The 17,584-nt window shown below is 40.3% G+C and overlaps 2 protein-coding genes across 9 annotated transcripts in view; one reads left to right on the top strand and one right to left on the bottom strand.

Moving 5' to 3' along the window:
• Positions 1 to 17,584, bottom strand: part of NSD1 (nuclear receptor binding SET domain protein 1) — a 209,858-nt gene that overhangs the window by 134,837 nt on the left and 57,437 nt on the right. For all 8 annotated transcript variants that reach the window (XM_053566376.1, XM_053566378.1, XM_053566381.1 and 5 more), the window contains one exon: positions 10,001 to 10,136. In XM_053566376.1, coding sequence (XP_053422351.1) covers positions 10,001 to 10,136 — 136 coding nt within the window. The remainder of the gene's footprint in view (positions 1 to 10,000; positions 10,137 to 17,584) is intronic.
• LOC128568653 (ubiquitin-conjugating enzyme E2 D3) lies at positions 11,883 to 13,399 on the top strand. The gene has a single exon (XM_053566400.1). The coding sequence runs from the start codon at positions 12,110 to 12,112 to the stop codon at positions 12,551 to 12,553; it is 444 nt and encodes a 147-aa protein (XP_053422375.1). The 5' UTR covers positions 11,883 to 12,109; the 3' UTR covers positions 12,554 to 13,399.

The following is a 17,584-nucleotide window of genomic DNA, read 5'->3' as shown; positions in this document are numbered from 1 at the left end:
TAAATAGCTATACTAATTCATTCCTCTAATAAACCAAGTCCAGATGAATCCATTAAAAAACTTATTATTGGGCGGTGCCTGTGGCTCAAAGGAGTAGGGCGCCAGCCACATATGCCACAGGTGGCATGTTCAAATCCAGCCCTGGCCAAAAACTGCAAAAAAAAAAAAAAAAAAACAACTTGTTATTGGCTCGGCGCCTGTGGCTCAAGTGGCTAAGGCGCCAGCCACATACACCTGAGCTGGCGGGTTCAAATCCAGCCTGGGACGGCCAAACAACAATGATGGCTGCAACCAAAAAAATAGGCGGACGTTGTGGTAGGCACCTGTAGTCCCAGCTACTTGGGAGGCTGAGGCAAGAGAATTGCTTGAGCCCAGGAGTTGGAGGTTGCTGGGAGCTGTGATGCCAGAGCACTCTACCAAGGGCGACAGCTTAAGGCTCTGTCTCAAAAAAAAAAAAACAAACTTGTTATTAAGGCTGGGAGCAGTGGCTCATGCCTATAATCCTAGCACTTGGGAGGCTGAGATGAGAGGATTGTCTTAGCTACAGCATTCTACCAAGGGTGACCAGCTGAGACTTTGTCACAAAAAAAAAAAAAAGAACTGTTATTAAACAATGTTAAAGTGGAAATCATAGAAAGTAAAAAAACATATAGACTAAACACTAGCATTCAGTATTGCCCAAACTCATGGAATTAAGCAATCCTCTCCACCCTCAGTCTCATGAATAGCTGGGACTACAGGTGTCCAGTATTGAATCCAGCTCCAAAAGCACTTTTTGAAAGAAACAAGCACAAAGAACAAAGCATAGGAAAATAAATAATAAAAATTTGGAAAGCCTGAAAGACAGATGATTGTAACAATTAAATCCAAGGGTGTGAATGATGACAAACAACCTGACTTACCCTCAGATTGCTTTTCATCAGGTATCCTGGAAGCAGAAGTATAGAAAAGTCTAAAACAAGATTGATTAAAACTCTGTTCAAAATGAAGTTAGAACATTTTCAGGTACAGATGAAAAACCAAATAAATACAACTAAATTCACTTTTTCCTAACTGACACTAAAATTATGGAAAAGAAATTTTAAACACATAAGCCCATATGAAAAAGAGAACAAGAGAGGACAGCTGAAAGCAAATTATGTAGCTGTGGAGATATGCTACCTTTTGAAAGCTGCAAAGCAGATGAAGTATTATGATAACAACTTAATACAGAGTATTAGTAGAAAGCTGTAGAGTAGCTTGGGTATGTAAATTTCCTCCAGCACTCCAAACCACTAGGCATCACAGCCTCTTCCTCCCCCTTTATCAAACATGTGGAAAGAAATAAATATATGTTCAGATAATGCAAGATCTCAGGAAATTGACCTGCCATACCCCCTTTCTCGGGAAATGATTGAAGAATTTGCTCAGACCCTTGAAATAAGTGATTAACCAAAACAAATGAGACAGAGAATCTGGCCTGGTGCAGTGGCTCATGACAGTAATCCTAGCACTCTGGGAGGCTGAGGCGAGTGGATAGTTTGGGTTCATGAGTTGAAGACCAGCCTGAACAAAAGCAATACTCCGTCTCTACTAAAAGTAGGGGGAAAAAAAAACCCAAGGTAAGAGGATCACTTGAGCCCTACTTGTAGATTGCTGTGAGCTATGATGCCACAGCACTCTACCCAGGGCAACTCTGTTAAAAAAAAAAAAAAAGAAGAAGAAGAAGACAGAATCTAACACAAGAACACAAGACAGAAATGAAGGGATTCCTCAAAGATGATAATTGTTCCCTAGGCACAGAAAGTAACCAGTATGGACTAGAGGAGTACATAAAATTCAAGAGTGACATTTCCTAAAGATGATGAAAATGAAAAATCATCAATATATTGAATCAGGTGAAAGATAAAACAAAACTAGTACACTTCTTTTTTTCTTTCTTTTTTTTTTTGGCCGGGGCTGGGTTTGAACCGGCCACCTCTGGCCTATAGGACCGGTGCCCTACTCCTTGAGCCACAGGCGCCGCCCAAAACTAGTACACTTTTAAACACTTTTTTTTTTGTTGTTGCAGTTTGGCCAGGGTGGGGTTTGAACCCTCTACCCTTGGCATATGGGGTTGGCACCCTACTCACTGAGCCACAGGCACCGCCCTTTAAACACTTTTAATTAGTACACAGAATAATAAAAATCTTCCCGTTCTCAAACTCTTTCTCCCACACACACACATACAAACATACTAAGATTACATCTCAAAACCAAAAGGTAGCAAAGGTAAAGTAAGCATTACAGAGCGGTGCCCAGAGTTCAGTGGGTAGGGCACTGGCCACATACACCCAGGCTGGTGGGCTTGAACCTGACCCAGGGTGGCTCAAACCCGGCCCCGGCCAGCTAAACAACAATGACAACTGCAACAAAAAAATAGCTGGGTATTGTGGTGGGAACCTATAGTCCCAGCTACTTGGAAGGCTGAGGCAAGAGAATTGCTTAAGCCCAAGAGTTTGAGGTTGCTGTGAGCTGTGACGCCAGAGCACTCTACCAAGAGGTGACATACTAAAACTCTGTCTAAAAAAAAAAAAAAAATAGTAAGCCTTACAAATGGTCTCCAAGTTATGATTTTTCAACTTTATGATGGGTCCAATAAGGGTATTTTTGACTTAGAATGGGTTTAACAGGACACAGGCCCATCATAGTCAAGTACCATCTGCATGAACATGGCTCAGCTATGTACACTGTTAACATAATAATGTACATAGTGAATTCCTAACCAAAGGTCCAACTATAATAAGAAAGATAGGCTAGGCACAGCACCCAAGGTGGGTGGATTGCCTGAGCTCAGGAGTTCCAGACCAGCCTAAGCAAGAGTGAGACTCTCTCTCTTTTTATTTTTTTTGTAGAGACAGAGTCTCACTTTATGGCCCTCGGTAGAGTGCCGTGGCCTCACACAGCTCACAGCAACCTCCAACTCCTGGGCTTAAGTGATTCTCTTGCCTCAGCCTCCCGAGTAGCTGGGACTACAGGCGCCTGCCACAACGCCCGGCGAGACTCTCTCTCTACTAAAAATAGCTGGGTGTTGTGACAGGCACCTGTAGTCCCAACTACTCAGGAGGCTGAGGCAAGGGGATTGCTTCAGCCCAAGTTTGAGGTTGCTGTGAACTGTGATACCATAGCACTTCTACCCAGGGCAAAAGAGTAAGACATTATCTACCCCCACACCACCCCCCAAAAAAATTTATCCTTGAGGAATCTCCCGTGAATTAAAAGAAGAAAATTATTTTGAGACAGAGTCTCACTTTGTCGCCCTCAAACTCTTGGGCTCAAACAATCCCATTGCCTCAGCCTCCCAAGTAGCTAGAACTATAGGTGCCCCTCATAAGGCCCAGCTATTTTGTTTTTATTATTGTTGTTTGTTTAGCAAGCCCAGGTCAGCTTCAAACCCACCAGCTCTGGTGTACATGGCTGATGACCTAACTGCTGAGCCCAGACACCGAGCCTAAAGAAAATTTTTATAAATTCTATTATCTTCCTGCTGGCAGTAGCATTTAGTCTGTGATGTGATCACATTCTTGACTCAGAGAAACAGGGGAGAGAGGATGTTTTAAGTATCCCACATCAAACCTACTGTCACCCACACCCGCCCCTAATGTTAACACTAGAAGGGTGCTCTTCCTCCCACTGAGGCCAAATCCTGATTGTGTTATGAATCCCATCTAACCCGCTCCTTTATCCCTTAACAGATGATTCCATCCCGATCCTGTCTTCCTCCTATCCGATCCTATATTACTTCTCTCATCAATTTCAGCCTACCTCCAGAAGTCTTCTCATAACTACATACTGCTCCTTTTAAAATATCCTTCTAGACCCTAGATCTACCTCTCTAGCTGCAGCATATTCGCTTCTCTGTCTATCACCATTTCTTCACATCAGTCCAATCAAACTTCTGCCACCATCGAACCACCAAAAAAAGATGTATCTATCAGTGATCTACACACCTCCTTATCTCTGGTGGACACTATTTGATCATTAGGCAACACTCAATCAAACTGACCACACCTTCCTTCTTCCTTTTTTTTTTTTTTTGAGACAGTTTCACTATGTCACCCTCGGTAGAGTGCTGTGGCCTCACAGCTCACAGAAAGCTGAGACTCTTGGACTTAAGCCAGTCTCTTGCCTCAGCCTCCCAACTAGATGGGACTACAGGCACCAGCCACAACGCCTGGCTATTTTTTTATTGTAGTTGTCATTGTTGTTGAGCAGCCCCAGGCCGGGTTCGAACCCGCCAGCCCAGGGTATATGTGGCCAGCACCCTAGCTTCTGTGCTACAGGCGCCGACCCCACAACTTCCTTCTTAAAATAGAGTAGTAGTACCCACCCTCATTCATGGTTTCACTGTCCAGAGTTTCAGTTATATGCAGGACAGTACAATGTGCTATTGAGATAGAGACCACATTCAAATGACTTTTATTACATTATATTACTATAATTCTATTATAAGTTAATTGTTATTAATCTCTTACTATGCCTAGTTTATAAGCCAACCTTTATATTCCTACAGATCATACTGGGCAGAAAATTTAAAAAAAATTTTTTTTAACTTTATCATAGGTATGTATGTATATGAAAAAACATAACATGCATATACATATAGGGTTTGATACCATCCACACTTTCAGACATTCACTGAAGGTCTCGGAATGTACCATGCATGGATACTACTGTGTTCTAGTTACCAGATACCACGTTCTCCTGATTTTCCTCTTCTGTGTACAATTCATCTCTTTTCGCAAGCTCAGTCTCCTCCACATAGACCTCAAATGATGGCTTCCTCAAAACCACCTTCTGTCTTACGGTATGTTTTGTCCCAAAGCCACATCATCCATACCTTTCCCATGGCGCCAATGAATACAAACAAGGAGATGGCACTTCTGAGTTATAGCTATTCCAGGGTTCTTTCAGTAAATGGCAACACTACTAAACCTAGTGATATCAGAAGCTAGTATCATGGAAACCATCCTGTCATACACAAAAGTGGGAGCCAGAAATGGCAGGAATTCATTCATCCTCACTCCCTATTATCCAATCCATTATTAATTCAGATAGACATTATCTCCTAAATCATTCTTTTTTTTTTTTTTTTTGTAGAGACAGAGTCTCACTGTACCGCCCTCGGGTAGAGTGCCGTGGCGTCACACGGCTCACAGCAACCTCTAACTCTTGGGCTTACGGGATTCTCTTGCCTCAGCCTCCCGAGCAGCTGGGACTACAGGCGCCCGCCACAACGCCCGGCTATTTTTTTGTTGTAGTTTGGCCGGGGCTGGGTTTGAACCCGCCACCCTCGGCATATGGGGCCGGCGCCCTGCTCACTGAGCCACAGGCGCCGCCCTCCTAAATCATTCTTTATTTTCTATTCAGAATCTTCCATCACACCATAACTACTGCAATGATTTTTTTAAAAATCTCTTCTTATTTATTGGTCCTCCTCTAATCCACACTGCAGCCAGAGTGAACTTCAAAAAGTACAGATCAAACTCAGTGCCTGTAGCTCAGCTGCTAGGGCTGGCAGGTTCGAACCCAGCACAGGGCCTGTCAAACAACAATGACACTTATAACAAAAAAAATAGCCGGGTGTTGTGGCACAACCCTGTAGTCCCAGCTACTTGGGAGGATGAGGCAAAAGAATCGCTTAAGCCCAAGAGTCTGAGGTTGCTGTGAGTTTTGATGCTACGGCACTCTACCAAGGCCAACATAGTGAGACTGTCTCAAAAAAACAAAAAGAAAGTACAGATCAAATGACAGCACCCCCTACTCCTGACCCTTTAATGATATCCCATTGCCCTTAGCAAAAAATACAAAATTTGTAATGAAATACACAAGGTACTAATGATTTGGTGCATATCTACTTTCTAGCTTCACATTGTGCCACCCTCCATTATGTTGTGGGTTGTAGACCTCTCATGGCAAGAATACATACATTTTCTGTTCTGAGAAATGGTTCCTCTTTTCCCCAGTTAACACCTAATTCATCCTCATAAGTCTCAGGTCAAGGATAACTTTACTAGGGAAACTGCCCTAGAACACTACCATGAAAAAACTCCAAGATAAGTGTCCCTGCTCTATCATTGAATGCACACAAAACTTTTTCTTTGAACACTGTTCCTCGTTAAGTAATTACCTACTTGATTATTTGCTGATACCTTTCTCCTAGACTCTAATTTCCCATGACCACAAGCAGGGCTGATGTTTTTTTGCCCACCACTGGATCCCAGCACCTAGCAGAGTACTCCATCTATACAATATACATAGTATTTGTAAAATAAATAACATCGACTCAATTAGTATGCATAAAAAACACTATCATGAGGAAGGAACCAGCAGTACCCAGGGACAGGGAGGACAGAAAATAATTTTGTATTAGCAGAGTTTAAAAAAACAGGCTGCAAAAGGTAAGGTAATAGTTTTTAAAACAGGAAATTCAGGCTTGGCGCCCATAGCAGAGTGGTTACGGTGCCAGCCACATGCACCAAGGCTGGTGGTTTGAACCCAGCCAGCCTGCTAAACAACAATGACAACTGAAACAAAAAAATAGCTGGGCAATGGGCCAGATACCTGTAGTCCCAGCTACTTGGGAGGCTGAGGCAAGAGAATCACTTAAGCACAAGAGTTTGAGGTTGCTGTGAGCTGTGACGCCACAGCACACTACCGAGGGTAACATAGTGAGACTCTGTCTCAAAAAAAAAAAAAAAAAAAAAAAACAAAACAGGAAATTCATAAAGGTCATAGAGCACCTAGATATACAGTATTCAAAACAGGTGTAGCGAATGCTCACAGCAGCTGCTCAGGCCACAGTGGCTCAGGGACTGAGGCCTTTTGTTTAGAGTAGCAGTGGAGCCCCAAAGTGGCCTTGGCCTGTGGCCTCCTTTAGCTAGCTCACTCCTGGAGCACCCTTCCCTAGGAAGAGAAGTCACTCCTTGGGCCCCCAGGCATTGCCACCATGCCCTAGCACTTCAGGGCAGCCCTACCACCTCCACATCATTCCAGGGGAAGAACAAAAAGTTGAGTGCTTAAAAAGTACTTGGAAATATCTAACATCTAATACAGCATATGGATCCACTGGCATTCAGAATGTACACCTTAAGCTGAATGATTTAATATTTTTTGGCCAAAGAGGGAATATTAGCTATATCAGACTTCCAACCCAGGACCTACAGACTTTCAGCCAAACATTACCAACAGACCAACATTACCAACATTACCTACAGACTTTCAGCCAACATTACCAACATTACCAAAAACATTACCAACAGTGTTATATGCTACAGGAGGTGGTGCTTATTATAAGTTTGAAAAAGATTTTCACACAATTGGAAACATCCACCTGCATAAACTGGATGAATATGACTGCCTTCTAAAGCAGTGGTTCTCAACCTTCCTAATGCCGCGACCTTTAATATGGTTCCTCATGTTGTGGTGACCCCAACCATAAAATTATTTTCGTTGCTACTTCATAACTCTAATTTTGCTACTGTTATGAATCATAATGTAAATATCTGATATGCAGAATGCCTTTTCATTGTTACAAAGGGGACACGACGCACAGGTTGAGAACCGCTGTTCTAAAGGGTTTGTTGTATACAGATTCTCTCAGTTTGGATGGACAAAGTGCTATTACTTTCCTAAGGTCTCAAAACCTGACTGAGGTCAAAAAATACCTTTTAACCTACATGATCCCTCCCTGCTGTTGGTAGTGAAAATACTGACTCAAGAGTAAGCATTTTAGCAGTCCATTCCAAAAACAACTATAAACAAATGAGTGACTGGGACAAGTCTTGGAGGGGGTACCTTTCAGGGTTTATGCAGTTTATTGACTGGCTCTGAGAGCTTTTAAGAGGCTCTTAAAATGGCATCCCAAGCTGAGAAGCTGATCTATGATATTTAGATATTTATGGAGATGATGAAACATGGTCTGCCAGGTTGGGCTGTAGCATCTAGTTTTGAGAATATAATTTATAAGGAGACACAACATCAATAACATTGGTTCTGTGGTACAAATGCATGTTGTTAATGACAAAATAAACAGAGTTATCTTTGTTGAAAAATTTTTATGCATCAATACTCTCAATGAAACTACTGGAGAAAAGGCTTGGCACCTGTGGCTCAAGCAGCTAAGGCACCAGCCACATACACCTGAGCTAGCGGATTCAAATTCAGCATGGGCCCGCCAAACAACAATGACGGCTGAAACCAAAAAATAGGCAGGTGTTGTGGCGAGCGCCTATAGTCCCAGCTACTTGTGAGGCGGAGGTAGGAGAATCACTTGAGCCCAGGAGTTGGAGGTTGCTGTGAGCTGTGATGCTACAGCACTCTACCCAGGGCAACAGCTTGAAGCTCTGTCTCAAAAAAAAAAATCCCTAGACTAACTTACTCCCCATTGTGGCAGTATTTAGAGATATAGCCATTAAAAAAAAAAAGAAAGAAAGCACTGGAGAATATACTGGATTATTCATCAAAAGGTCAACTGAGGGCAGCGCCTGTGGCTCAGTCGGTAGGGTGCCGGCCCCATATACCAAGGGTGGCGGGTTCAAACCCGGCCCCGGCCAAACTGCAACCAAAAAAATAGCCGGGCGTTGTGGCAGGCGCCTGTAGTCCCAGCTACTCCGGAGGCTGAGGCAAGAGAATCGCTTAAGCCCAGGAGTTGGAGGTTGCTGTGAGCTGTGTGAGGCCACGGCACTCTACCGAGGGCCATAAAGTGAGACTCTGTCTCTACAAAAAAAAAAGAAAAATGTGAAAAACATCTCCAAGAAGTAAAAAAGACAAGGTGCAAAATACATATACATATGCTTCTTTTATGATAAAAGGGAAGGGCAGGAGATGAAAATACAGTATATCTTAAGATTTACATAAAGAAACTGAAAAGACACCTTAAAACAATTATTTACCTATTGAAAGGAGTGGTAAAGAATAGGGCAAACAACAGCAAAGGAGAAAGGTTGATTATGATATTTATATATTTATTTTGAATCTCATAAATGTGCTACTCAAAAACTATAATACATTTATTAAAATTATAATAAAATCTCAAACAAATTTTTTTTTTTTTTTTTTTTTTTGAGACAGAGCTTCAAGCTGTTGCCCTGGGTACAGTGCCGTGGATCACAGCTCACAGCAACCTCAAATTCCTGGGCTCAAGCGAGTCTCCTGTCTCCGCCTCCCAAATAGCTGGGACTATAGGCGCCCGCCACAATGCCCGGCTATTTTTTGGTTGCAGCCATCATTGTTGTTTGGCGGCCCGGGCTGGATTCGAACCTGCCAGCTCAGGTGCATGTGGCTGGCGCCTTAGCCGCTTGAGCCACAGGCACCGAGCCATAATCTCAAACAATTTTAACAGTAAAAAAAAGAGCTCAACACCATATTTCAGGCAATTATAGCAATTTTCTTCTTTATAGCAATTTAAAGATAAGATACTGATATTCAAATACAACAACCAAATAAGAAACAAATTATAGTAATTAAAGGAAATACTGAAAATTAAGTTTGTAAAACTCAAAATGACTTATAAGCAATGTTTATAATTGTTTCAACTTTTTTTTTTTTTTGCAGTTTGGCCAGGGCCAGGTTTCAACTCACCGCCCTAGGTATATGGGGCCAACACCCTACTCACTGAGCCACAGATGCTGCCCTATAATTGTTTCAGCTTATAAATTATAAAAAGGATACAAACCTGGTCATTAATGTATAAACATGTAAATATACTAAAAAGTAATCCTGGAAAATATAAACTTCAGGTAAATGACCTGACACTTTCCTGGTGTCTACAGCTAAATCAATTGAGAATTTTTAAATCGCAGAGTAAAACAAACTCAAAAACTCAAAAAACATAAAATATGTTAACAATCCATTCACAAATGCTCATAGCAAAAAGTAGATTATTACTAAAGACAACAAAAACTGGGTTACACTAAAGACAACTGTAAGTTTATAATTCCAAACTTATATTTTATCATGTATAATCTACTAGAGGTATTACCTTTCATTTTTGAATGTGTGTTAATCAACGGATCAGAACAAATCCTGCAGGGCCACCACGGGCGTCTCTTGAATTTTGCCCAGATGAGATCTCCAACTTCATACTTCAGAGGTGTAGACTTTTTCTTGGGTTGACACTTTAGATAGACAAAACATGGGACATCAATAAGAATAAAATCTTTTTGAAAAAAGGCATCACCTTTAGCCTTCTAAGAAAGCAATGGCTAAAAAACTCAGGATGAAAGCATTCCAACATAATAAGAATTACAAAGTAAGTAGAACTAAATTATTTTGGCTTAATTGTTAATAACGGCCTTTTATCTAGTACTAGTTCTCAATTTGTAATGGACTTAGAAACTAGTGTATCCATACTTAGATAATAAAATTAAACTGTTTTATGAACAATTAAAAACTAATAATGAAAGTAACTGCAAAGAAGAATGTTTGCTTTAGCCTGTGGATCACAACATAAGGGGTGGAGGATACACATATATAATTTTTTTTTTTTTTTTTTTTTTTTGAGACAGAGTGTCACTATGTGGCCCTGGGTAGAGTGCCGTGGTGTCACAGCTCACAGCAACCTCCAACTCTCGGGCTCAAGTGATTCTCTTGCTTTAGCCTCCCAAGTAGCTGGGACTACGGGCACCCACCACAACACCCGGCTGTTTTTTGCTTGTAGTTGTCATTGTTGTTTGGCAGGCGAGGCTGGATTCAAACCTGCCAGGTCCAGTGTTATGTGGCTAGAACCCTAACTGCTGAGCTACAGGGGCCACGCCCATAAATATTTTTAACAATGTCAAACGACAACAGAACCTTCTTCACGTATTACAGTACATTCTTCCCAAACCAACATAGACATTTATTTCTATTGGTTAATTAATAATAACGATGATGAAAAAATCCTGAAAGCTGGCTCGGTGCCGGTAGCACAGTGGTCACGGCACCAGCCACAAACACCAAAGTTGGTGGCTTCGAACCCCCCCAGGGCCAGTTAACCAACAATGACAACTGCAACAAAAAAAGAGCAGGGCGCTGTGGCAGGTGCTTGTAGTTCCAGCTACTTGGGAGGCTAAGGCAAGAGAATCGCTTGAGCCCAAGAGTTGGAGGTTGCCGTAAGCTGTGAAGCCCTGGTACTTTACCGAGGGCAACACAGTGAGATTCTGTCTCAAAAAAAAAAACAAAGAAAGAAAGAAAAAGAAAAGAAAAAATCTTGAAAGCTATATATAGGCTAGACTCTATTAGTTGTATTAGTGGAACTGACCTGGATTTTTCTCCTAGATATAACATGGAAAACTGCATCCAGAACAGTGGTGTACTTCCAAGGCACACACCATTCATACAGAGTTCTTTGCAATTGTCCAATGCACAGGATCTGGTTGCATCCTTTCTCCAAAAACAATATGCCTAACTGACCTAGAATTCTGGACACCCAGCAATATCTCATACCTAAATAAGCATCCATGCCTTTAATACCCAAGAAATGGTACAAATCTCCCACCTTGAGAGGAAGACAATTATTTCTGAGTGTCCAAAAGAATTATCTAGGATACTAGAACTAAGAGCAACTTCCTCCACTTACTCCAATGGGAAAAATAAATACTATCATTTTATTTAAATACCATGTGTTCAAAAAGGCTTGGTGAGCTCCTCTGCCAGACTCACTTCTCTCCTTAATGCCTAAAACAGTATCCACTTGGAACAGATTAAGTGTTCAATAAAGAGTACATTGAATAATTATTTCATTGAAATAATTCAATTATGTGATGAATAATGCCCCAGCTCAAAGATATCAAAGATCTGGGCTCAGTTTAATGATTTGTAAGTTACTACTCAACTTTTAAGACTTCAGTTGTAAGTTAAATCTCAATGAAAATTCCACAGAATGGGCTGTGTCGTGCGCGTGAGCCCCGTAGGGCCGGGGAGGCACCAGCTGCCGCGCAGGGAGGAGGCCGAGGCCGCAGCTTGAGGGAGGCCCCGGCCCCTCTGCGCCTGTGTCTGGCAGAGCCGGTGTGAGACAAGACAATCCTTCCCCGTCGCCCGGATAATCAAGAGTTTTGGCCGGACCTTTGAGCACACACCGGGATAGTGAGCCAGACGAAAAGCACAGACTATGGCGCTGAAACGGATTAATAAGGAACTTAGTGATTTGGCCCGTGACCCTCCAGCACAATGTTCTGCAGGTCCAGTTGGGGATGATATGTTTCATTGGCAAGCCACAATTATGGGACCTAATGACAGCCCATATCAAGGTGGTGTATTCTTTTTGACAATTCATTTTCCTACAGACTACCCCTTCAAACCACCTAAGGTTGCATTTACAACAAGAATTTATCATCCAAATATTAACAGTAATGGCAGCATTTGTCTCGATATTCTAAGATCACAATGGTCTCCTGCTTTAACTATTTCTAAAGTTCTTTTATCCATTTGTTCACTGTTATGTGATCCAAACCCAGATGACCCCCTAGTGCCAGAGATTGCACGGATCTATAAAACAGACAGAGATAAGTACAACAGAATATCTCGGGAATGGACTCAGAAGTATGCCATGTGATGCTACCTTAAAGTCAGAATAACCTGCATTATAGCTGGAATAAACTTTAAACTACTGTTCCTTTTTTGATTTTTCTTATCCGGCTGCTCCCCTATCAGACCTCATCTTTTTTAATTTTATTTTTTGTTTACCTCCCTCCATTCATTCACATGCTCATCAGAGAAGACTTAAGTTCTTCCAGCTTTGGACAATAACTGCTTTTAGAAACTGTAAAGTAGTTACAAGAGAACAGTTGCCCAAGACTCAGAATTTTTTTAAAAATGGAGCATGTGTATTATGTGGCCAATGTCTTCACTCTAATTTGGTTATGAGACTAAAACCATTCCTCACTGCTCTAACATGCTGAAGAAATCACCTGAGGGGGAGGGAGATGGATGCTCAGTTGTCACATCAAAGGAAGCAGCATTATTCAGTCAGCATCCATTCTTGTTTAAGCCTTCCACTGTTAGAGATTTGAGGTTACATGATATACTTTATGCTCATAACTGATGTGGCTGGAGAATTGGTATTGAATTTATAGCATCAGCAGAACAGAAAATGTGATGTATTTTATGCATGTCAATAAAGGAATGACCTGTTCTTGTTCTACAGAGAATGGAAATTGGAAGTCAAACACCCTTTGTATTCCAAAATAGGGTCTCAAACATTTTGTAATTTTCATTTAAATTGTTAGGAGGCTTGGAGCTATTAGTTAATCTATCTTCCAATACACTGTTTAATATAGCACTGAATAAATGATGCAAGTTGTCAATGGATGAGTGATCAACTAATAGCTCTGCTAGTAATTGATTTATTTTTCTTCAATAAAGTTGCATAAACCAAAAAAAAAAAAAAAAAAAAAAAGAAAATTCCACAGAATACTTCTAAACCCTCATAAAAGTTAACTCTCATTGAAAATATTATGATTAGTTCTTCATGTATGTAGACCTACTTAATATATTAATGGAAATGATACAGGAACTACATATTATTTTCTTATCGCCTCCCTACGTATATTTATTTGTATTTTATTTTATTTATTTATTTATTTTTGTTGTTGTTGTTGTTGCAGTTTGGCCGGGGCTGGGTTTGAACCCGCCACCCTTGGCATATGGGGCTGGCGCCCTACTCACTGAGCCACAGGCACCGCCCTGTATTTTATTTTATTTTTTACAGTTTTTGGCTGAGGCTGAGTTTGAACCCACCACCTCTGGCATATGGGGCCGGCGCCCTACTCCTTTGAGCCACAGGCGCTTCCCCAAGTATTTTATTTTATTTTTAGAAACAAGGCCTTGCTCTGTCACCCAGGTTGGAGTGCCATGATCATAGCTCACTGCAGCCTTGAACTTCTGGGCTCAAACAATCCTCCTTACCTCAGGCTCCCAAACAGCTAAGACTATAGGCATGCACCATCACACCAGGTAATTTTTTAATTTTTCTGTAGATACATGGTCTTGCTAATTTGCCCAGGCTAGTCTCAAACTCCTGACCTCAAACAATCCTCCTGCCTCAACCTCCCAAAGTGCTGACAGATTGTTTTCTTTTGAAATGCCCTAAGAAGGCATTTTTAACTGTTGTGAGTCTGTGAGCTATCAGAAAGAATACGATTTCAAAGCTAGTTAACTGCGAAACTTTAAAACTAATACAGCTAGATTTGATGGAGAAAACAAATTTTTTATTTGTCTGTATTGAAAACTATAATCTGAGTAGGTTCACATCAATTTGATATAATTTAATTTTTGATTATTTAAATGTACTTGGCAAACTATAGAACATGCTTATTTATTCAAGTACTAAATGACTTTAAATACAAAAACTAACATTTATTTGATGTTTGCTATGTGCTAAGAGGATTCTTGAATATATTCTAGTATATTATTACCCCTGTTTTAATCAGAACCAGGTTTCAAACTTAGGCAGTTGCAGAGCCCAAACTGTTACCCACTACCCTATTAATCAGAAATAATAAAACATCATGATTACTGTATTCCTTATGACAAATTCAACAATAATTGATCTAAGAAAAGTCAGTATTGCTGTCTTCTGCCCTTGTAGCTACAACAAAAGGATTACACTGCATTATCAGAAATACAGCCATAAAACACATACATGCAATAGACAGAAAAGAAAGAACATGATTGTCCCCAGGAAAAGAAAATCATCAAAATCACAACCAGACAAAGTAGTTCTACTCTGTCTCCATTACTAATTGGATCACCTTAAAACAAGTCACTTAATGTACCCCCAGTTTTATGTCATAAAATTAGGAAGTTAACATCTGCTTTACTGTGAACATTCACAACCAATATTTATCGACTCCCACTATTTTAACTCAAAAAAAAAAAATCAAATATGCAAAATAACTCTAGAAAAAGATATTCAAAACAATTATTTATAACAAAAGTTAACATCCACCAAGAAACCTATTTAAAAAGAATGACAGCTCTATAAGATATGCTAAGTGCAGATGAAGTCATGTGATACTGAAAATGCATTACACATACACATAGGATGCATTTAGAAACATGCTGAAGCCGTAATGATTTTAAAAAGAACAAAGCCATTGAGAAACAAATAGTTCCATTAAACTGATGATAGCATGGGTGAAGATATTCACAAAACTAAAATTTTTTTTTCCTACTATCTTGGTAGATTCATCATGATGACAAAATAAAACATATGCAAACCTAGTGGGAAAATGTCTATATAAATACATGTTGTTAATATTATTAATCATGGACAATAATGTCTAAATCTAACTGACTCTTGAACAACAGAGACAGACAGACAGACTAAGTCTTATTATGTTGCCCAGGCTGGTCTCAAAGTCCTGGGCTCAAGGGATGCTCCTGCCTCAGCCTCTCAAGTAACTGGAGGCCTGAGGCACCAAGTCCAGCTTTAATCGGCTTTATTACATAAACTCAAACACTGGCAAGAACTCCAGACTAAAGAAAAGCCTCTAAACATGAAAACAGAGGAAATAAGAAAAGGCTTTAACAGATTCTTTTTTTTCTTTTTTTTTTTGGTTTTTGGCCAGGGCTAGGTTTGAACCCGCCATCTCCGGCATATGGGACTGGCACCCTACTCCTTGAGCCACAGGCGCCGCCCAGCTTTAACAGATTCTTAAGACCAGCTTAAAATTTTTACCTTGCAAAAAAGAGATTACCCAAGAGATCTCTTTTAAACCTCAAATTCAACTGCACAAAAAAATTAATAACTACAGCCAGGCAAGGGGACTCACACCTGTAATCTCAGCACTCTGGGAGGCGGAGGCAGTAGATTGCCTGAGCTCACAGGTTGAGGACCAGACTGAGCAAGAGCAAAACTCCATCTCTAAAACATAGCGGGTGTTGTGGTGTGCATCTGTAGTCCCAGCTACTCTGGAGGATGAGGCAAGAGAATCACTTGAGCCCAAGAGTTTGAGGTTGCTATGAGCTATGACACCACAACACTCTACCAAGGGCAACAAAGTGAGACTTAGTCTCAAAAAAAAAAAAAAAAAGATTTAATAAATACTTCCATACAAAGTTCAAAAAGAAACACAAAAATAAGTAACTCCTGATTCCAAGTATTTGGGGATAAATACCAGAAAATACATGAGTGAAGAAGTAGCAAATGAGCTTAGATTGGCAGGATAAGTTTTCTTTTTATTTTTGTTATTTCCAAGTATTACAGGGGTACAAATGTCTTTGTTACGTGGATACATTTAAGTTGGAGTTTTTAGTGTAGCCATCACCAAAATATAATTCACCATGCTCTACACACAGTTTTTATCCCTCACTCTCTCTAATCTTCTTGGTTTCCAATGTCCTTTGTATCTCTTTGTGCCTTATGTACCCATAATGTACTTCCCAGTTATTACAGAGCATTATTTGGGGTTTGTTTTTCCATTCTGGAGACAGAATAGCTTTTTCCAATACATTATCTTTGTATGTCCTGTTGGAAATAATATACTGTGTTAAGATTTTTATATGCAGTATTGAGTTAAACTGTGTTTGTGTGCCCCACCCCTCAACACACCCAAAAGATATACTCCTTAGTAACTGAATGTAACCTTATCTGAAAATAGGGTTGTTGCAAGTGATAAACCTGTGGTCATTTGGGTGTGCCCTGATCCAATGCAATTGTGTCCTTATAAAAAAAAAAAAAACAAAGGCAAGGATACATAGAGGGAAGAGGATGTGAAGACATGGCCTACGACCCAAGGAATGCCTGAGGTCAGACACTAGAAGTGAGGCATGTGACAGATTCATACTCAGGGGCCTTAGAAGGAACCAAGCCTGCTAAACAACTTGTTCTCAGACTTCTAGGCTCCAGAACTGAGAGACAATAAATTTCTGCTGTTTAATCTATCCAGTCTACAGTAATATGTAACAGCAGCCCCAGAAAACTAATACATATTATTATCGTATTTAATCCTCGAAACATTACAAAATAACATTATCTCTATTTTACTCAAACCAGATCTATATTGCACTTTACTAAGGGGTTAAAGTATGTTCCCAGAAATAGGAAATAAAACTTAAATTGCTTTCTACTGTAATGTTAATTAAATGTTACCACAGAGTTAGATAATCCTTGGATATTAATCTCCTCCCAGGCACATCCAAATATTACAGCTGAACTAAATATTAAAAAAGAAAAAACTTATAATAGTGCAAATATCTCCTTTAAAATAACTTTCTGCCAGGCATGGTAGCTTGCACCTATAATCCCACCACTTTGAAAGTCCAAGGCAAGAAGACGGCTTGAGGCCAAAAGACCAACCTGATCAACACAGAGAGATCCTATCTCCACCAAAAAAAAATCTTTAGCTGTTCCTTCCTCCTTGTAGTGACAAAGCAACAAGGCACCATCTTGGAAGCAACAATGGCCCCTATGGACACCATGCCAGTGCCTTAATCTTTCATACCCCAGATTCCAGAACTCTAATAAACACATTTCTGCTCCTTACAAACTGCTCCGTCTAAGGCATTTTGTTATAGCAGCACAATCGGACTAAGACAGAAATCACGTGGGCAGCAACAAAAAGGGAAAAGATATAGTTTCTGT

Source organism: Nycticebus coucang, chromosome 17, assembly GCF_027406575.1.
Source record: "Nycticebus coucang isolate mNycCou1 chromosome 17, mNycCou1.pri, whole genome shotgun sequence".
Taxonomy (NCBI): domain Eukaryota; kingdom Metazoa; phylum Chordata; class Mammalia; order Primates; family Lorisidae; genus Nycticebus; species Nycticebus coucang.
Note: the sequence above shows the minus strand (reverse complement) of the source record. Positions and strands in the feature narration are given on the sequence as shown.